Consider the following 22,088-nt stretch of genomic DNA (forward strand, 5'->3'; position numbering starts at 1 on the left):
ATGTTGACTGTCCCTAATCAGCCTATGATTCTCCAAATACCTATAAATCCTGTCTCTAAGAATCTTCTCCAATAATTTGCCCACGACTGAAGTAAGACTCACTGGTCTGTAATTCCCAGGGTTATCCCTGCTCCCTTTCTTGAACAAAGGAACAACATTTGCCACCCTCCAATCATCCGGGACTACTCCTGTGGCCAGTGAGGACACAAAGATCATTGCCAAAGGTGCAGCAATCTCTTCCCTCGCTTCCCGTAACAACCTCGGATCTATCCCGCCCGGCACCGGTGACTTATCTATCCTAATGTTTTTCAATAGTTCCAGCACATCCTCTTTCCTCACGTCAACATGCCCTAGTGTATCAGCCTGTCATACGCCATCCTCACAAACGTCAAGGTCTCTCTCACTAGTGAATACTGAAGCAAAGTATTCATTAAGGACCTCCCCTACGTCTTCCGACTCCAGGCACGTTTCCTCTTTTATCCCTGATCAGTCCTACCCTCACTCTAGTCATCCTCCTATTCTTCACGTACGTGTAGAACGCCTTGGGGTTTTCCTTGATCCTACTCACCAAGGCCTTTGCATGCCCCCTTCTAGCTCCCTCCTGTCTACCTTGTAACTCTCCAGAACCCTGTCTGATCCATGCTTTCTAAACCTCAGGTAAGCTTCTTTCTTGCCCTTTACAAGATACTCTACATCTCTTGTCAACCACAGTTCCTTCACTCTACCATCCTTACCCTGCCTCAAGGGGACAAATCTGTCAAGAATTTCATGCAAGTACCCCCAAACAACCTCCACATTTCTATTGTGCATTTCCCCAAGTACACCTACTCCCAGTTTACACTCCCAAGTTCCTGCCTAATAGCATCATAATTCCCCCTCCCCCAGTTAAATACTTTCCCATATTGTATGCCCCTATCCCTCTCCAAGGCTATGGTAAAGGTCAAGGAGTTATGGCACTATCTCCAAAATGCTCTCCCACTGAGAGATCTGAAACCTGATCAGGCTCATTGCCTAGTACCAGGTCCAGAATGGCCTCTCCTCTAGTCAGCCTGTTCACATACTGTGTCAGGAATCCTTCCTGTACACACCTAACAAACTCTGCCCCATCTATCCCCTTTACACTAAGGAGGTGCCAATCAATATTAGGGAAGTTGAAATCACCCATGATAACAACCCTGTTATTTTCGCACCTCTCCAAAATCTGCCTCCTGATCTGCTCCTCAGCGTCTCTGCTGGTATTGGGATGTCTGTAGAACACTCCCAATAGAATGATTGCTCCCTTCCTGTTTCTGACTTCCACCCACACTGACTCAGTGGACATCCTCCCTTTCTACAGCTGTGACACTGTCCCTGATCAGTAAAGCCACTCCCCCACCTTTTTTACCTTGGGTCCCTGTCCCTTTTGAAACATCTAAACCTGGAATATCCAGCAGCCATTCCTGACCTTGTGACAGCCAAGTTTCTGTAATGGCCACAACATGGTAGTTCCACGTACATACCCCATGCTCTAAGTTTTTGTTCCTTGTTCCTGATACTTCTCACTTCAGCCCATCCACCTGACTTTCAACTGCCTATTCTCCTCAGTGTCATTCTACACACTGCATCTACTTGCACAGTAAATGCACCGATCTCTGACCTGTCACTCTGGTTCCCATCCCACTGCTTTCTCATTCCTGGAGAGTTGCGCCAATCTCCGGATGCATCGGGGGCGGAGACGGGGGAGTTTGGCGCCGTGAGTGGAGCGGGGTGATCAGATACTCCGGGGTCCAAATGGCCGCGGGCTGACGGACTCACCAGAGGGCCGCGCAGTCAAAGTGAACCATCATCCACTTGGCGGGGTTGAACGTGAACGAGTCCGAGTACTCCACGCCCCGCAGGAAGCGGCGGAACTCAGGACACACCAGGGCCGTTCCTGCGTACGCTGCATCGACGTGAAGCCAGAGACCTTCCCGGGCACCTGGCGGCGGATCGGGGGGACGGGAAAATCCTGAGATGGTCCAATGAACCTCCCAGCAAACGCGACCAACGCCCCGCCTCGCCCAGGGAGGTCCCAGGATCTTCCGGGTGTCACTAACCACTTGGTGTGATTGAGACCAGTTGGGCATGGACACAGGGCTCCTCGCTCGGAGGACAGTGCACATGGTTCAGCAACAGCGTCTTCCCATCAGATTCCATGAACCTAGGAACCGCCTCTTCATTCCCTTTCTTTGCACGATTTATTTATTTTGTAATTTACAGTAATTTTATGTCTTGCACTGTACTGCTGCCGCAAATAATCAAATTTCACAACCTATGTCAGTGATAATAAACCTGATTCTGGGTTGGTGACACAGATGCAACATTTAATAAAGCGAGGAGCGAAGAACAACAGAAAGATTCAAAGTACAGCACACTCCAGGCTGCAAGATCTAAACACACAAACTTCCTCACAGCTGCATACAGTGGGAGTTTAGAATCATTGGAACTTTCCGCGGGTGTTTCCCGAGTGCCCCTCTCACCGCACTGACTTCATTCTGGATACAAACCCGGCCTTGGTCAACCTCGGGGATCTGCTCCGCAGGACACTGAGCAGAGGTCCGGGGAGAGACCCCACGACGTGCCCGCGATTCCACTCCCGACAGACCCTCCCCAACCGCCAACACCCACCCCCAGCCCAGGAAATGCAGACAGAACACAGGGACCCCCTCAACCCCGCCCTGGATGGCTCGGACCTTTCTGCAGGTGAAGAACTAGTGGGTCAAAACCTCACCCTTCAATGGGGGTCCTGCCACCATCGGCAGTTCAGAGAGAAATGTCCCGAGCATCCCAGCTGAACAGACGGCTCTGTTTTCCAGCCCTGCCCACAGGCATATGTGTCTCACATTCACCCAGAAGAAGGGTGGAGGGAGTGGGGTGCACAGGTCACCAAAGGCAGTAGGACAGACAGATAAAATGGTTAAAAGGCATTTGGGTGCTTGTCTGCATTAGCCAAGAACAGAAGAGGTCACGCTGGAACTGTAACGCAGTAGATCGGCCACAGCTACAGGACCACCTTCCTAGGGTCCAGGATGACTTGCATCCACTCCATTTCTGAGATGACTGATGAGGACAATGTGGGATCCGCAGCGTCTGGCACAGTTGGGGCAGGAGGTGCTCGACAGGACAGGTGGGTGGGTAGTTTGGGAGGTGTTGTGGACACTGGGCCGCCTGGTGTCACTCACAGGACCCAAGACTCTCGACACATGCCTGCATTTCCCTTGGAGATGACACGTAGTGAGGACCACGTCCACCCTGCCTCCGGATGGGTGGACCTCTCAGTGAGTCCAGGAGCAGATCACTGGGAGGTGGTTGTTCAGGAGTATCCTGGCCATGACTTTCCTCGTTCTGGTTCCAGTCACTGCAGGAATGAAATTCCACTACAGCAAAAACTCACAAACTAGAAGTAATTCGGTAAACAGCAACTTACAGAGGGGTCCGAGCTCGCTCAGACAGTCGAAGGCACACACACCAGTTGTTCCCAATGTGGCACAGAGCTGAAAGGCAAGCAAGACCGGCATCAGGCAAGTACACCGGGGCAGGACCATCTCTGAAGTAGTGGTTTTAAAGGCATCCAAGTGAGCCACACTTGGAGGAACCAGGTCCCAGTTACAGGCACCTCCCAAGAAGAGCTGTCATTAGAGTGCAGGCCTTTGATATCCGAGTCAAAGGTGCTGAAGTCCAAAGACTCCTCTGAAGCTCAACATGTCTCCACCCCTGGACAGAGGAATTCCACCCAGGGGTGAATTGTGTCCAACTGAGGACCCATATCAACCCCACAAACTGTCCACCTTTGCAAAAAAAAATTTGTTCGTAAAGTTTGTCTTTGAGCAAGAATCAATGTTTCAAATTCACTCAAAATAATGCTCAACTGTTCCCAGGAGCACAGAGCAGGTTACCCAACCCAAACCTGCCCCATAGAGAAATTCTAGAATCAAGAAACTGAATAGAGTCACAGATTCACAGAGTCATACAGCACAGGAACAGGCCCTTCGGCCCAACGTCCATGCCAACCAAACTACCTACCTGAACTAGTCCCATTTGCCTGCATTTGGCCCATATCTCTCTAAACCCCTCCTATCCATGTACTTATCCAAATGCCTTTTAAAAGTAATTGTATGTAATTGTACCCGCCTCTACCACTTGCTCTGGCAGCTTGTTCCACACACCTACCACCCTCTGCTTGGAAATAAACTGCCCTCGATGTGTCACTGATCTCACAAGATCACAAGACCATTTGGCCCATCGAGTCTGCTCCAAAGAAAAGAAAAAGAAATGAGAAATTGGGGGGGAGGGAACATAACCCCAATTTCCGGCCTTATCCCCATATCCCTTGATACCCCAACTATTTAGATATCTATCTATCTCTTCCTTAAACACCTCCAATGATCAGGCCTCCACTGCTGTACGTGGCAAGGAATTCCACAAATTCACCACCCTCTGGCTAAAGAAATTTCTCCTCATCTCTGTTTTAAACCTGTACTCTATAATTCTGAGATTGTGCCCTCTGGTCCTGGACTCACCCACCAAGGGAAACAGCTTGACCACATCTACTTTGTCCAGTCCTTTCAACATTTTAAATGTCTCTATGAGGTCCCCTCTCATTCTTCTGTACTCCAGTGAGTACAGTCCAAGAGCCAACATACATCATACGTAAGCCCTTTCATTCCGGGAATCATTCTCGTAAATCTCCTCTGAACCCTCTCCAACATCAACACATCTTTCCTAAGATATGGGGCTCAAAACTGTGCACAGTATTCCAAATGAGGCCTCACTTGCTTACTTCTATACACTATACCTCTCGAAATGAATGCCAACATAGCATTCACTTTCTTTACCACCGATCTGACCTGGTGGTTAACCTTTAAGGTATCCTGCACGAGTACCCCCAAGTCCCTTTGTACTTCTGTAGTTTGAATTTTCTCTCCTTCTAGATAATAATATGCCCGTTTATTTCTGTTTCCAAAGTGTACAACTGTACATTTCTCCTGGCCCTTCCACCTCAGTTCCTCCACCACACAATGTCCTAGTCAGGGCCTGGGGATAAATCCCACCTTCATGCACTTTACGACTGCCAGCACCTCCTCTGTTGTAATGTGGATATGTTTCAGGACATCACTGTTCTCTTCCCTGAATTCCTAAAGTTCCCTGACCTCCTCCACAGTAAATACAGATGAGAAATATTCATTTATGGCCTCGCCCATCTCCCGTGGCTCCACACACAGACGGCCACACTGATCCTTCAGGAGCTCCAGTCTCTCCCGAGTTACCCTTTTGCTCTTAATGTTCCTATAGAATCTCTTGGGATTCTCCTTCACCTTATATGCCAGAGCATCTCATGTCCTCTTTCTGCCCTCCTGATTTCCTTCGTGCACTCCTACATCCCTTGTACTCTTCAAGGGATTCACTTGATCCCAGCTGCCATTACCTGATGAATCCCTCCTTGTTTTTCCTGACCAGAGCCTCAATATTCCTCATCACCCTAATCCTGCCAGCCTTGCCCGTCACTCCAACAGGGACATGCTGGCCTGAGCTCTCCCTGTCTCACTCCGCTTGTCTGACATCCCTTTTACCTGCAAACACCCTCTCCCAATCAACCTTTGCAAATTCCTGTCCAATACCCTTGCCCCGATGTTGGATCTTGTGGACGAGTCCTATCCTTTTCCATAACTACTCTAAAACTAATCGAATTATGGTCACTGGTCCCAAAGTGCTCCCCCACTGACTCTTCAGTCACTTGTCCTGCCCCATTTCCCAACAGGAGGTCCAGCGTTGCCCCCTCTCTAGTCGGACCATCTACATATTACTTGAAAAAACTTTTCTGGACACACTTAACAAGTTCTGCCCCATCCAATCCCTTAGCTCTGTGGCGGTCCAGGTCAACATTAGGGACGTTAAAATCCCCTACTATTAGAATCTCCATTATTCCTACAGCTCTCTGCGATCTCCCTACATATTTGCTCATCTATTTCCCGCTGCCTACTGAGGGGCCTATAGTACAATCCCATCAAAGTGATCACCCCCTTCCTATTTCCACCCATATAACCTCACCAGACGATCTCCCAGGAATATCCTCTCTAAGTTCTATCATGATGTTCTCTCTGATCAAATGAGCAACTGCCCCTCCTCTCTTACCCCCAACTCCATCACACCCATAGTATCTGTACCCCGGAACATTGAGCTGTCAGTCCTGCCTATCCTGCGACCATATTTCTGCAATAACCATGATGTCCCAGTCCCACGTGCCTATCCACGTGTTGAGTCCAACTGCCTTCCCGTCAGGTCTCTTGCATTAAAATAATAATGGGAATATTCTCAGACTTACAAAGAATGGAACAAGCCCGCGTCTTCGATCAGCTTCCAATGCTTGGCTCAGGGTCTTTGCTCGCAGAGAGAAGTCCTCATCAGTATCCAGTAAGTGGAGTTTTACTAAAGTGATAAGAGCTCCTTTCTGTACTGACGAGTGAGCCTTCCAAAAAAAAGTAGATCAAGAACGGTTTGTGTTTTGTGAAAGAAGTGCATCTTAGCAGGGAGCACCAAGCACAATGTGCCACTGAACAACAGCAGAACAAGGCTTGATCACTCAGGAGAGAATTAGGCAGAGATCAGGGTCCAGGCAGCTGAAGGAATGGCCGTCACTGATCCAGTGCCGGAAAATGGGGTTGAGCAAGAGTCCAAAACTGGAGCAGAGCAGAGCAGAGCAGAGCAGAGCAGAGATTTCAGAGGGTTGTAGGGCTGGAGGGGATTACAGTGACATTGAAGCTGGTCTGAAAGCACAGGGATGTGAGGTAGACCTCAAACCCATCAGATCCACTGGCTCCCCACCAAAGCCTCAGCTCTCATACTTCTGGCAGTATTTGGTGAGGTCACCCTCCACCACCGCTCTGTGTAGCACAGCTGTCTTTGCTGATCCACATACATGTAATTCTCCAGGTTTCAGCAACACCTCTAATGCTCCTGACATGAATGTCTACATTCCTCCTTGACTCCTGGTTGACTCCAGTAACAGAAGGCCATTGAACCGTGAGATAACAGATCCAATTGTAAACACAATCGTCCCCCTGCTGATGGTCTACAGAGCCTCATGGAAGCCCTGTTTGGAGTTGCCAGCTGCATCCTGGGTCCGTCCCAAACACGGGTGCAGTGCCACACAACGTGGGCAGCACCTGCACTGGTAGCTTGGTGAGGAGGGAGTGAATGTGGGCTTGAACAATCTAAATTAATTTGGAATAACTGCACCAAATTTGCTGATGACACGGTCCGACACCTCGAGTATGGAGTGGGATTAAACAGAAACCGCACTGGGGGGTGTCGGGGGTGGTCAGGGCAGGTCTTACCTGGTCAGAGGCATATGCAACAAGTCGGGAGGCGAGTACTGCTTCATCTGCGCTGGGGTCATCGGACTGCAGTTCAGCGATCTTGGCTTTTCTTGCAGCCAGCATGGCGATCAACGTGGACTCACTGACCGTGCTCTGCCGTGGATAAAATCTAAGTCAGCACACGGCTTCTGTACACTCACATTTAGTAATGAGATTCTGGCAGCTGTTTCAGATAAACCGCACGTGTCAGGAAGCCTCGCCTCTCACCCAATTACTGGTTTATCTGCAGCAATTCAAACTCAGAGGAGCTCAACGGTCAACACATCATTTCTTCCCGGGGAGGTAAGTGAAAATATTGATAAGGGTGGCACATTTGATGTATTCTGAGTAGATTTTAGCAAAACGTTTGACCAGGTCCTACATGGCAGGTTGGTCGGGAAGGGAAAGTCACGAGATCCAAGGGAAATTGGCAGGGTTGGATAAAAGTAGATTGGTGACTTCAGTCAGGAATTTGACAAGGTCCCACATGGACAGCTGGTCCAGAGGTACATGGGACTGTGAGCTGGCTAACTGGATCCAAAGCTGGTTTGGTGATAGGAGGTAGAGGGTGGTGTAAGGATGCTCTTCTGATTGGAAATCTGGGACCCTTACTCTTTGTGGTTTTTATAAACGACTTGGATGAGGAAGTGGAGGGGTGGGTTAGTAAGTTTGCGGATGACACAAATGCTGGAGGTGTTGTGGATAGTGTGGAGAGCTGTCAGAAGTTACAGCAGGACATAGATACGATGCAGAGTTGGGCTGAGAAGTGGCAGATGGAGTTCAATCCAGATAAGTGTGAAGTGGTTCATTTTGGTAGGTCAAATATGATGGCAGAATATAGTATTAATGGTAGGACTCTAGGCAGTGTGGAGGTTCAGAGGGATCTTGTGGTCAGAGTCCATATGATGCTCAAAGCAGCTGCACAGGTTGACTCGGTGGTTAAGAAGGCATATGGTGTATTGTCCTCCATCAACTGTGGAATTGAATTTAGGAGCCGAGAGGTAATGTTGCAGCTATATAGGACCCTGGTCAGACCCCACTTGGAGTACTGTGCTCAGTTCTGGTCACCTCACTACAGGAAGGATGTGGAAGCCATAGAAAGGGTGTAGAGGAGATTTACAAGGATGCTGCCTGGATTGCGGAGCATGCCTTATGAAAGCAAGTTGAGGGAACTCGGCCTTTTCTCGGAGCGACAGAGGATGAGGGGGGACCTGATAGAGGTATAAAACATAATGAGAGGTATTGATCGAGTAGATAGTCAGAGGCATGTCAGGGGTAAGTTTTTTTACTCAGAGAGTGGTGAGTGTGTGGAATGGGCTGCTGGCAACGGTGGTGGAGGCGGATACGACAGGGTCTTTCAAGAGACTTTTGGATAGGTACATGGAGCTGAGAAAAATAGAGGGCTATGGGTGTCTAAGGTAGGGACATGTTCGGCACAGCTTTGTGGGCCAAAGGTCCTGAATTGTGCTGTAGGTTTTCTATGTTTCTATGACCAGTGATGTACCATTGATCAGTGCTGAGACTTGTCTGTGGCATATATCAATGACAGATATGAATGTAGGAGGTATGATGAGTAAATGTACAGATGATGTGAACCTTGGCAGTGTTGTGGATAGTGATGCAGGTTGTCCAAAGCTGGGTGCAGAATGTAGATCAGATGGAAAGTTGGACAGAGTATTGGCAGATGTTCAAGTGCGAGGTGATGCCTTATGTGAAGTTAAATAGGGGTAGGACATATACATTTGATGGTAAGGCACTAAGGAATGTTGGTGAACAGAGAAACCTTGGGATTCAAGGCAGATAGTCAAAATCTTTTTCCCATTGTGGGGTGTCAAAAACAAGAGGGTGTAGGTTAAAGGTGAGAGAAAGGATTTGAGGGGAAAGTTTTGTCTTATGTAGAGAGGGCTTCTTATCTGGAATGTGCTGCCAGAAGAGGTGGTGGAGGCAGGTACAATCACTGTGTTTGAGAGACATTTCCACAGGCACTTGAACAGGCAAAGTATAGAAGGATTCAGCCCTTGTATGGGCAAATGGGATTAGTGTGGATGGGCAAATAAGGTTGGCATGGACATGATGGGCTGAAGGGCCTGTTTCTGTGCTGTCCGGCTCAATGACAGAAAGCAAAGTGGATCCTGGTGATGGGAGGCTGTGTGCAGCGGGGATTTATTGGTCCACTGCTGTCTATGGAAGGCTCGATGGTCTATACAACTGACGGTCCACAGACAGGAATTTCAAATAAACTTGGCCATTTGGCTAATTGTGAGGAAGCAGGTTCTCAGCTGCGGGAAGACATCAACAGACTGGGAGATGGAGTGGGAAATGGAGTTTTGTCTGGAGAAGTGCGGGGAGTGCATGAGGGGAGGGGCAAACCAGGCAAGGAAACATGATGTGGTGGGATACTGAGGTGTAGAGAATCTGAGGGATCCACACGCCCCCATGGTAGCTGGGTTAGGTAGAGAATGTGGTTAAGGCGGCAAACAGGACGTTTGCTCTTATTGGCTGGGCATAGAATACAAGAGCATGCAGGTCAAGCAAGTACTGAACAAAGCTCTCGTCAGACCTTAGCCGGAGCACTGGGCACAACCCTGGTCACTGTGTGCAGGCTGGATGTGATGACACTGCAGAGGTGCTTTACAAGGACTAGATCATATGCAATCATGGCACAGGAGGTAGGAGGTTGGGAGAGGTGAGGAGCGATGGGTTTTCACCCAGAGGTGGGTAGGGGTCTGGACTCACTTACTGAGACGGTGGGAGGGCATTTAAACAGTGTCTGCAGGAGTACTTGAACATCCATGCACTGGGGCTGTGGACCAAGCGTTGGGAAGTGGAATTGTGACCAGCACAGGCTCAGTTGGCCAAATTGCCTCCTCCTCTCCACTGAATTTTTATGATTCCATAATGAAGGACGCTTGGGGCTGTTTTATTTGGTGTCAAACCATGGGCAGATATTTAATGAAAAGTTCCTGTCTCATTCTCAGGGACAGACAGCAGCTGTTGAAGCACCTTAGTTGGGAAGCTGGACTTTCCACCCAGGTCCCAGAGCCTGTGGTGGTCATGGTTTCATCCACTCATCGGCAGCAAGCTCAGAGAAGCGGTAGGAACTAATGAGTGCAAAGTTCACATTTGCAAAATCTGGGAGCAGAGGCCCGGCTGAAAGGCTACAGCCCCCAAGCTTTTCTTCAACTTTCCTCCAGTCCATTCTTTGGAACATTCTGAGTGAATCGGACAATTATCCCAAGTGGGAGACTCTGATCCCATTGCACAGAGTGCGGAGCCAGCCTGCTGTCTCCTAATGGATTGACAGTGACAACATCAGAGACAAAGGCTGAAATATATTGGTCACTGCAGCAGTGTACCTCAGCACTGAGGGGGGACACTGGTGGACACGAGGTACCTGCAGCACTCCCCCTCCACGGCTCTCGGGGTGATGGTGCAGAAAGTGATTGGGGAGACCCAGCATCATCACCAGCCAATCCAACACGCACATCTCCAGCTCAGTACAGACGGGACTTGAGGCCTGTAAATCAAAACCAGTCAGTGCAGTGGAACCATCTGGTGTTCATCCTCAGCCCAAGATCACACAAAGCAGGAGGAGGCCACTCGGCCCCTCAAACCTGCCCCACCATGGCTGATCTGCCCCAGGCCTCACCCCCTGCTCTATGCCAGTTGCCTACAGCACAATTCAGTTTTAACTGACCAGCCCCTTATCCTGAAACTAAGTCTCTCATTTGAATCTCTCCTACTAGTGCAACTATCTTGACATCTACCTTGTGCTCATTTAGGATTATATATGTTTCAGCAAGATCACCCCTCATTCTTCTGAAATCCAAAGAACACAGATCTCTTTCTTTGCTGGCTGTGAACCCCCACCCTCTCACCCAGACCCACAGGTGTACTCTTGTCACCTACCCCATCATGGTTGCTCTTTCCCACAGGGTGGCTGCTGCTCGGGGACTGTACATTACTCTGACCAACATTTTCTTTTCATTTTTTTTACCTCCACAGCTTCTGGGCCCAGATCATTTCTGAAACTGGACTTACCTCACTTCTTATTGACCCGCCACTTGTTCCCTTCCTTCCTAAAACTCATATCCTGGGACATTATGTCCCCAGCTTTCTGCAGATAGGTTGGGGCGCTGCGGCAGTGATGCCCCCTGTTCTGGAGGCTTTCTTGTTTCTCCGTTTTCAGGTGACTGTTTCAATCTCTAGCAGATTGTGGACAAGGTGGCGTGGGATAGAGTTAAATGCACTCGTGACAAAGAGATTCATGGTTCAGGAATTTTTCAGGGTTCCTCTTCAGAATTTGCTCACTGCCTCTCTATCCTTGAAAAGTTCTCCTCTTGGTCCATAATAGGGAGGGTCCTTGGGTTGTGATGGTCTGGAGAAAGCATCCACGTTGTGGTCACACCTGCTGTTGGATCTCCTCTCACAGGCCATCTGTGTTCAGGATGAGGTTTTTGTGGGACTTCAGCTTTCAGATGCTTCTCAGTCTGTTTTCCTCCCCCTAAGAATGCTTTGTGTTTACCATTGACTGAGGTCCTGGATCTCCCTGATCGTTCTCCTCAAACCTGTGGCAGTATCATCTGCTGGAGAAACTGATGGACCAGGACAGACCAGCCAGGACACCTCCCGTGGCTCCAACGGCTTAGGGACCGTCACATCTGAGGTGCGGACCCAGGGGGGATTCCCCGAGCCTCTGAGAATTCTTAGACACCGATTTTCCCGTGGCAGCTCTCCTGTTATGGTTGCCATTCCAGAGCCAGGGTGGAGATGTGGACGGGATTCAGTGGCGGTCTGTCTCCTGGTTGTCCACCGCTTTCAGAACACGTGTGGTGTGGACATCCTCGCCGAATCTTGCCGGGACGACATCAGCCATCTACCAGTGCCTGGGGTTTCCAGGGAGGAGTCCTCCTCCTCCTCCAGTCCCCGTCATACACCGTGTCCTTTCCTGCTCCTGCAGCGCGGCCAGCGGGGTTTCTCCGCTGTCCCGGCCACGGCTTGCTCAGGGCTCAGGATCCCCGACCCGAGGGTTCAGGGCTGGAGCCCGCACTGAGAGGGGCGGATTCCTGGACCAAGCCCTCCGCCCCCCCCCCCCCCCCGACCTCGGTTAGCCCCTCCAGAGGGTGCGCCCCGACCGCGCGTTGCCGAGTGGCCGAGTTCCTTACCCAGGTGAATCCTATGCAGTTGATGGCGTCCGACAACATGTCCCCGAGCAGCGACGGCCAGGAGTTGAGTGCGGGGTAGTAGGCGTGCATGTGCGGGCTCTGCCAGTGGACGAGCTGCGTCGGGACACCGGGAGGGTTAGAGCCCAGCCGGAGCCCGCAACCCCCCGCCGCCCGGAGCCCGCAAACCCCCCGCCCAAAGCCCGCAAATCCCCGCCCAAAGCCCGCAAAACCTGCCGCCCGGAGCCCGCAAAACCTGCCGCCCGGAGCCCGCAACCCCCGCCCAAAGTCCGCAAATCCTCGCCCAAAGCCCGCAAAACCTGCCGCCCGGAGCTCGCAAACCCCTCCCGAGTGCACAAGGTGGAGAGATTGACGCTAACTCCACCGGGTGGTGGTACGGGGGGGGTGGGGGGGGGTGTGCGGGGGTGGGGGAGTGAGGGCTGGTGAGGGTCCCCGACCTACCCCGGGCATGATGAGCCTCTCGACGTCGGCGAAGATGTTGCTCCAGGGCTCTGGGTCCCGGGGGGCGGAGGCCGGGATCAGGGGGCGCAGGTACCCGGGCTCCACAACGGGGTAAACCCGGCGCCGCCGCACCGTGCCCAGGTATTCGGCGATGTAGTCCACCAGCTCCTTCCCTGGGGCACAGCGGAGCTCCTTCATCGGGACCATCCTACAGCCAGGGCCAACTACTCGCCCCAGCCACCCCTCCTCTCTCCCACCAACCCCCGTCCACCCTCCCAACACCCATCCCAACTCCGCCACCCTTCTCCTACACCCACCCCAACGCCCACCGCTCCCCCTCCCTCACGCTCCGCACCCTTCCCCCACCCACTCCAACCCTCCCCACCTCATCTGCCCCGCCACATCCTCCCCCACATCCACCAATCGCCAACCCCTCCCCCACCCCAACCCAACACCCACCCCTCCCCACTCACTCCTCCCCTCCACATCCCCCTCCCCACACCCATCCCTGCTCCCAGCCACCCCTCGCCCACATCCACCCCAACACCTCCCCTCCCCACCCTTCGCTCCATCCACCCGCCATCTCAACCCTCCCCCACAGATAGTGCATTGATGGGGCAGTGCCCCTGATGTGGTCGACGTAGACTTCAATAAGGCCTCTAGCAAGGTTTCATTTGGGACAGTCGTTCAAAGGGTCAGAGACCACAGGATCCGAGGCAGGTTACAAACTTTGATCTAAACTTTTCTTGGCAATGGGAGGCAGAGTGTTGGTGCAGGGCTGTTTATGTGATTGGAAACCTGTGACCAATGGTGTACCATCGGGAACTTTATTGTTTGTTATATGCAATAAGATTTGGAAATTAATGCAGAAAGCTTAATCAGTAATTCTGTAGATGATGCAAAAATTCATGTTAATGATGAAAATAGTGGTCGGCTGCTGATATTGTTCCAACTGATCAATGGAACTTACCCCTGATAAGTGGACTTTGGGAGGACTAGTAAGGGAATGAATGGAAAGAACCTCAGGGATATTGAGGAACAGAGCGACCTCAGTCCAAGGGTCCAGAAAGTCACAGCACAGTAGGTAAGATGAAAAAAGCATGCACTCAACTAAAGAACATTCAGCTTTTTCTTTTCAGTCATTTGCCACTCAGAACTTGCTGTTTTGCACATTTTCTTTTACATCTTCTGCCCTGGCCTATCACACTATAACAAACAGTATCCCCTCACTATCCTGCACCATTGCTCTTTCATTTCCTCCTAATTTATTAAACTTCTGTTCTTGGAGCCTTCTCCCCTCCTAACTAGTTTAAAGCCTTATCTACAACCCTAGTTATGCAATTCACCAGGACATTGATCCATGCATCGTTCAGGTGGAGCACTTTCCCATGGAACAGCTCTCTCCTTCCCTGAACTGCTGCCAGTGTCCCAAGAATTGAACCCATTTCTCCCATACCAAGCTTTGAGTCAGGCATTTACCTCTCTAGTGGGCTGAAGGGCCTGTTCTGTGCAGTACGGCTCTGATTCCCTTTATGCCTGGTTGAGAGGAAGGTATAAAGAGAGGTATAAAGAGAGCGGCTTTCTGTGGGTAAAGCCCATCTCCCTAATTTGATCGAGTTTTTTTGAGGAGGTAACATCGATGAAGACAAGGCAGCAGATATTGTCCAGGCGGACTTTAGGAAGGCATTTGTCAAGGTCTTGCATGGTAGGATGGTCCAGAAGGTTAAGACATGCGAGACCTAAGGCGAGTTGTCTAACTGGATGTAAAATCAGCTTGGTGGTAGGATGGTGGAGAAACAATGCTTTTCTGATCGGAAGTGTGACCAGTGGTGTCCCACAGGGAGTGGTGCTGGGACCTCCACTGTTTGTGACATACCTTAACAGCTTGGATGTGAACGTGGGGGTTGTGATTAGTAAGGTTGTGGGCAGTGTGGAAGGCTGTCTAAGGCTACAGCAGGATAGACATCAGATGCAAGGTTGGGTGGAGCAATGGCAGATGGAGTTTAAAGTGTACAAAACCAGAGGGCACAGGTTTAAGGTGAAAGGAAGGAGATTTAAAAGGGGGCAAGGCTTTTGTTTTAAACAGAGTGGTTGATATCTGAAACTCACTGCCAGAGGAGCTGGAATCAGATACAGTCAGTAAGTTTGAGAGGCATTTAGACACTTAAATAGGAAAGACATAAAAGGATACAGACAATGAGGGCAATTGGGGTTAGTGTAGATGGGCAAAAACATGGATGAGGTGGGCCAAAGGACCTGTTTCTGTGCTGGATGACGATGACTCGAAGGCTGAGACTTTCGCAGACTGAGGGAACCTGATGACGGGGAGATCGGACGTCAGCCTTGAGTCTGTTGAATGATGGATCAGGTTCAAGGGGCTTAGAAGAATGAAAGGAGTAGAACAGGAACAGGCCACTCCTGTCCCTGTTGCTGTTCTGACATCTGATGACCTTACATTTTGAGTTGGATAAGTTGTCACACAACAGCCTTCTGCCCAATCAGCTCAACGTGGAAGATCACGTGGTGATTTAACAGGCCGTCCCTGTCAATATCACTCAGTCAGACCACACCCTGGAAACAACACTCACTGACCATTCATCTTGTTAATCTCCAGAAGATGTTTCCAGACTAAAATGTGTCCTGTGTACACTGGTGTAACCAACCTCAGCGTTCTACCAATTGTGGCATCAAGAAGCCCTGATAAAACTGAAGTCAGTGGGTATCAAGGAGAAAAAACACCCCAATAGTTGGAATTACACCTCATTTAAAGGAAGATGCCCGTGGTTGTCAGTCATCCCAGCCCCAGGACATCGCTACAGGAGTTCCTCAGGGCAGTCCTGGGTCTAACCACCTTCAGCTACTGCATCAACCACCTTCTGTCCATCATGTCAGAAGTGGGAAGTTTGTAAATAATTGCACAATGTTTAATTCATTTGTAACTTCTCAGCAAAGGGAGCAGCCCAAGCCTGCACCAAGACTCAGATAACACTCAGGCTGGGCAGAGGTAACATTCAAACCACAAAAGCTCCAGGCAATGACCATCTTCAAAAAGATCACAACACAAAACAGCAGAAGTAGGCTATTCGGCCCATCGAGCCTGCTCTGCCACTTCACCATGAGCTAAACTATTCTCCCATCTAGCCCCACTTCCTGGCCTTTTCCCCATATCCCTTGATACCCTGACTAATTAGATACCTATCAATCTCCTTCTTAAACACCCCCAATGATCAGGCCTCCACAGCTGTATGTGGCAAAGGATTCCATAAATCCACAATGCTCTGGCTAAAGAAATTTCTCATCTGTTTTAAATGGGTACCCTCTAATTCTGAGACTGTGCCCTCTAGTCCTGGACTCACCCACCAAGGGAAACAACTTAGCCACATCTACTCTGTCCAGTCCTTTCAACATTTGAAATGTTTCTATGAGGTACCCTCTCATTCTTCTATACTCCAATGAATACAGTTCAACAGCCAACAAACACTCCTCGTATGTAAGCCCTTGCATTCCTGGAAAAAGTCTGACCATCTACCCTTAACTTTCAAGGGCATATCCATCACCAAGTGCCCCACCATCAGCATCCTAGGGTTACCATTGACCATAAGCTCAAATGGACTGATCACGTAGATCCCATGCACACAAGAGCAAGTCAGATACTGGGTGTCCTGTGGTGAGCAACTCACATCCCAAAACCATGACCTTCTTGGAAGCAGAAGTCAAAGGCAGAGGTGCATGAGAACACCAACAAGATCTCCCCCAGGTCACCCACCACCCTAACAAGGAAGTACATCTCCAGTCCTTCATTGTCACTGGACCAAATTTTGGAACCTCCCCCCAAGGTACTGGGGAACCTTCACTAGATTGACCCCAGCAGTTCTAGAAGGTGCCACACCAAATTCAATATCATCCCAACTAGGGATGGACAATAAATGCTGGCCTTGTCCATGATACTCAGATCCCAAATTCAAGTAAACACAAGTTGTTGAATAAAGGAAGTATTTGAATTCTTCAGTAGGTTGGCTGTGCCAAAGATTTGAGAGGTGATGGGAGAGAGCAGGAGTGGGAAACAGAAGATGGATTGTCCCAAAGCTCAGTCTGATATCATGGGCACACATACAAGAGGGAAGCCGATTCATTTGCCATCACTTCTGCCAGTGGCCTATCAGCTGCTGCCTATTCTTGTCCACTTCAGCTGCCAAACTGTGCCGAGGATATTGGGCAAGGTCTCGTTTCCCTATCTTGGAAAGGATGTACTTGCAATTGAGGGTGTTGTGAAGGTTCACTAGGGTGGAGTTTGTCCAAGAAGGAGAGATTAAGCAGTCTTGTCCTTTAGAAGAATGAGAAGAGAGCTCATTAAAAGTCAAAGTTCCTACAGGACTCAGAGAGTGATGCAGGTTCTCAAAACAAGTGACTAGACTGAGATGAGAAGAAATCCCTTTATCCAGGACTTGGAGAACCTTTAGAATTTTGGGCCCTGTATCTATGGAAGGATGTGCTGGCCCTGGAGAGGGTCCAGAGGAGGTTCACAAGAATGATCCCAGGAATGAAAGGCTTAACGTGTGAGGAGCGTTTGATGTCTCTGGGCCTGTACTCGATGGAGTTCGAAAGGATGATGGGGATCTCATTGAAACCTATGGAATACTAAAAGGCCTGGATAGAGTGGGTGTAGAGAGGATGTTTCCAGTATTGGGAGAGTCTAGGATCCAAGGGCACAGCCTCAGAATAAAGGGACATCCCTTTAGAACTGAGATGAAGAGGAATTTCTTCAGCCAGAGGGTGGTGAATCTGTGGAATTTGTTGCCACAGAGGGCGATGGAGGCCAAGTCATTGAGTGTATTAACACAGAGATTGATAGGTTCTTGATTGGTTAAGGGGGTTAAGGATAATGGGAAAAGGCGGGAGAATGGAGTTAAAAAAATCAGCCATGATTGAACGGCAGAACAGACACGATGGGCCGAACAGCCTAATTCGGCTCCTATATCTTAAGGTCTAACACTGGCCCTGAGGCTCAGTCAGTGAGTATATTCGATCGATTACAGATATTACTGGAGTCGAGGAGTATTAAGTTAGAGCAGGGACGAAGGGCCGAACGGCCCCCTGCTGCTTTTATATTGCAAGGAGAACCCTCGCCAACAATCTCTCGCTTCGTCCGGGACAGGATACAGGGTACAGGTCCTGCGGCGGGTTCTGGGGGAGTCTGGGGGCCCAGCGGGTGGTTTTCAGGGACAACTCAGTGCCCCCGGGGCACCTCACCCAGCCTCTCACTCGCTCCCATCAAACTGCATCTCAGCCAGTCACATCTGGCGGGGCAGTGGCGAGGGAGCGCCGCGCCGCTGGCGGGGCAGTGGCGAAGGAGCGCCCCATTGCCGCGGATTCTCCAAGGTTCCTGATGCAACCCTGGTTGGGCAGGTTGGTGCTGCGGGGTATGTGGGATGGAGCTGAGGTCGGGTCGGGTCGGGTCGGGTCGGGTCGGGTCGGGTCGGGTCGGGTCGGGTCGGGTCGGGTCGGGTCGGGGGGATCCAGCAGCCCCCCCCACCCACCCACCCCCCGGGCAGGCGGCCGGTTACTCACCGCAGCGCCGATACTCGTCCCGCTCCATCGCTGCTGCTTCGCCAGCCTGGCCGGGGGGCTCTTTAAATCCACGCAAGCCCCGCCCACCGATGCCCCGCCCATCTGGAGGCCCCGCCCACCACCTTGGGGGAGGGGCTAATGGAGTCAGGGGTTTCCTTGTTCGTGGACTTTACCCGAATTTTACTGAATGTGCTTTTTTGGGGAGGGAGGTGGTGGTGAGGTGGGAAGGGGATGGGATCCGGAGGGTTTTGGCTGCGGGGGGGGGGCGTGACTTGTGGGCGGATCAGAAGGTTTTGGGGTTTTGTCAAGATGGGAGGGTGGGGGTTGTACTGTGATGGTTGGGGGTTGGGTGGGGGATGGGAAGGATTGGGTGAGAAGGGTAGGAAGGATTGTGGGGGCGGATGGGAAGGGTCCCATGGGGAAATTGGAGGGGTTGGGTGGGGTGATGGGAGGGATTGGGTGAGGGGGACTGGCAGGCTGCCCACAGAACACTATGCAAAAAGATACATTTCACTGTGTATTTCCATGTACATGTGACCAATAAAGAAATGTTATCTTCTAGACTCCTCACCCGGTGGGAACATCTCTCTGCAACCAGATCACCTGGAATTCTGTACGTTTCAATAAGATCAGCCCTCATCCATCTAAACCCTGAAGGAAATAAGCTGAGCCTGCTCAGTCCCTCCTCATATACCAAACCTGCCACAGTCCAGTGAATGTATCTGCACTCCCTCTCACGGCAAGCGTGTCCTTTCCTGTTCAGGAAACCAAAGCTGTAGCCAGTGCTCCCAGCCTGCTCCCACCACGGCCACGTCTACCTCCTCTACATTGCTGAGACTAAACGCAGACTAGGTGACCCTTTTGCAGAACACCTGCGCTCCGTTTTTAACCGCGATCTGCATCTCCCCTTTGCCAGTCACTTCAACTCCCCCTCCCACACCATCACTGAGATGTCAGCCCTCGGCCTCCTCCACTGCCAGGAGAATTCCAAGCACAAGCTGGAGGAACAGCTCCTCACTTTCCATCTTGGAACCTTGCAGCCTAACAGCATGAACATTGAATTCTCCCACTTTAAGTAATCCCCACACCCCTTTCTCCCCCCCCCCCCCCACCACACCGTTCCAACCATGCCTCCTCTTTTCTTCCCTTTCCTAGCCTCTCTTTTTCTACACACCCTTTTTTCCTTTCTCTCCTTACCTTTGACCCATCCCCCGGTGGATCTGCTCTCCCCTCCTCCCCTGCACCTGCCTATCACTATCTCTTACCTGCATGTACCTATCACCACCTTGTGCCCACCCCGCCTCCCCTCTTTTGTCCACCTATCACTGCTCTGCTTTTCCCTCCTATATATTGGGCTTCCCCTTTTCCTATCTTCAGTCCTGAAGAAGGGTCCTGACCTGAAACTTTGACCGCCTGCCTTTCTCCACGGATGCTGCCAGGCCTGCTGAGTTCCTCCAGCGTCGTCGTGTTCTTCATCCAGATTCCAGCATCTGCAGTCCTTTGTTTCTCACTATGAAGGCCAACATATCATTTGCTTCCCAAATGCTTGTTAGTTCTCACTGACTTGTGCACATCCCTTTGACCATCAACACAACCCAATGTCTCGCCATTGAAATAAATATTTGCTTTTCTGTTGTGTGCACCAAGGCGGACAACCTCTCATTTCTCCACATTGTGTTCCACCTGCCATGTTCTCACTAACTCACTCATCCTGTCCACATCCCCTGAAGCCTCCTTACAAGCCCCCTCCCCACTCACCATTCCGCCTAGTTTAGTATCATTAGCAGACTTGGGAATATGATGGTTGATTCTCTCAGCCAAAGGGATTAGTGTGGGATGTGAACAGCTGGGGCCCAAGCACTGATCCCATGGTACCCAGTAGTCACAGACTGCTCACTTCTAACCTTGTTGACCAACCTTCTGAAAATCTAGATACACATCCTCTGGCTCCTCTTTATTTATTTAACTAGCCACATCCTTAATGTTTAATCAGGGCAGTTGAATACAAGAGCATAGAGGTTATGCTCCAACTTTATAAAACACTGGGCATACCTCAGCTGGGGTACTGTGTGCATTTCTGATCACCACACTATAGGAAGGATGTGACTGCACTGGAGAGGGTCCAGAGGAGATTCACCAGGATGCTGCCTGGGATGGAATGTTTCAGTTATGAGAAGAGACTGGAGAGGCTGGGTCTGTTCTCCCTGGAGCAGAGGAAGTTAAGACAGGACATGAGTGAGGGATATAAATTTACGCAGGATATAGATCAGAAAGACTGCAGGAAACTTTCTCCCATATCAGAGGTAGATAAAAATAGCTCATAGATTTAGGAGTAAGGGGAAAGAGATTTAGAGGAGATCTAAGGGGGACCTTTCTCACCCAGAGGGAGGTGAGTAGCTTGAATGCATTGCTGGACAGAATGGTGCAAGCAGGCTCGCTGACAGCATTGAAGAAGTCTTGGATCACCAAGGCATAGGAGGTTAAGGCCAAGTCTTGAAGGTGGCATTAATATGGATGGGTGCCCACTGGTCAGAGTGGTGTATATCTCTGCATATCTATAACTCTGGTAGAATAGTCAAATGATATTCCTTTCATAAATCCATGCTGACTTTATTCAATCCTATTACTCTCTTCAAGGTGTACTGTTAGCACACCCTTCATTGGATTCCACCGCTACAGCCCAGTACTTCCCTCTCCCTCCTTCCTTGGAGAGTGGGCTCACAGTTATGACCTTCCAATCCACTGGAATCATTCCGGAATCTGCAGAACATTGGCAAATAAGAACCAAACCATCAACTGTCTCCAATACCACCTCTCTTACAACTCTGGCATGTAAATCATGGGGTCCTTGGGACATCAGCTTTCTCAGCAGCTTCTCCAGGACTATTTTATGGCTAATACTCAATTATCAATGTTTTCCATCAAGCCTCTGGTTCTTTCATATTTACTTTCCATTCATCTGTCATCAGCAAGTTTAGCAACCAGACCTCCAGTGCCCACAGAAGAACACAGGAGCACGACAGATCTCTGCTGGCCTCAACTCTTCTTCTGAGCCATTTCTCCATACTCCTCTATTCCTCAATCTATCAAATCTTTATCTTTATTGTTGCTGAGGTTGAGAAGGTTGAGAGCTTCCAAGTTCTTAGAAGTGAACATCACTAATGGCCTGTTCTGGTCCAACCATGTAGACACCATGGCCAAGAAAGCTCACCAGCGCCCCTACTTCCTCAGGAGGCTAAAGACATTTGGCATGTTCCCTTTGACCCTCATCGACTTTTATCGATGCACCATAGAAAGATTCCTATCTGGATGCATCACTGCTCGGTGTGGCAACTGCTCTGCCCAGGACTGCAAGAAACTGCAGAGAGTTGTAGACACAGCTCAGCACATCAAGGAAACCAGCCTCCCCTCCACAGAGTATATTTCTTTCTGCCTTCGTAAAGCAGCTAGCATAATCAAAGACCCCACCCATCCCAGATATTCTCTATTCTCCCCTCTCCCATCAGGCAGAAGATACAAAAGC

General features: G+C 50.3%; 1 protein-coding gene across 1 annotated transcript in view; it reads right to left on the reverse strand.

Moving 5' to 3' along the window:
- Positions 1 to 18,593, reverse strand: part of hdc (histidine decarboxylase) — a 32,048-nt gene extending 13,455 nt beyond the window's left edge. The window contains exons 1-8 of the mRNA XM_052040177.1: positions 18,566 to 18,593; positions 12,998 to 13,170; positions 12,539 to 12,652; positions 10,768 to 10,890; positions 7,353 to 7,487; positions 6,341 to 6,484; positions 3,446 to 3,512; positions 1,795 to 1,957 (exon numbers count right to left, since the gene is read on the reverse strand). Coding sequence (XP_051896137.1) covers positions 1,795 to 1,957; positions 3,446 to 3,512; positions 6,341 to 6,484; positions 7,353 to 7,487; positions 10,768 to 10,890; positions 12,539 to 12,652; positions 12,998 to 13,170; positions 18,566 to 18,593 — 947 coding nt within the window. The remainder of the gene's footprint in view (positions 1 to 1,794; positions 1,958 to 3,445; positions 3,513 to 6,340; positions 6,485 to 7,352; positions 7,488 to 10,767; positions 10,891 to 12,538; positions 12,653 to 12,997; positions 13,171 to 18,565) is intronic.
- Between the last annotated feature and the right edge of the window lie 3,495 nt (positions 18,594 to 22,088).

The sequence above is a fragment of the Pristis pectinata genome, chromosome 28 (genome assembly GCF_009764475.1).
Source record: "Pristis pectinata isolate sPriPec2 chromosome 28, sPriPec2.1.pri, whole genome shotgun sequence".
Classification (NCBI taxonomy): domain Eukaryota; kingdom Metazoa; phylum Chordata; class Chondrichthyes; order Rhinopristiformes; family Pristidae; genus Pristis; species Pristis pectinata.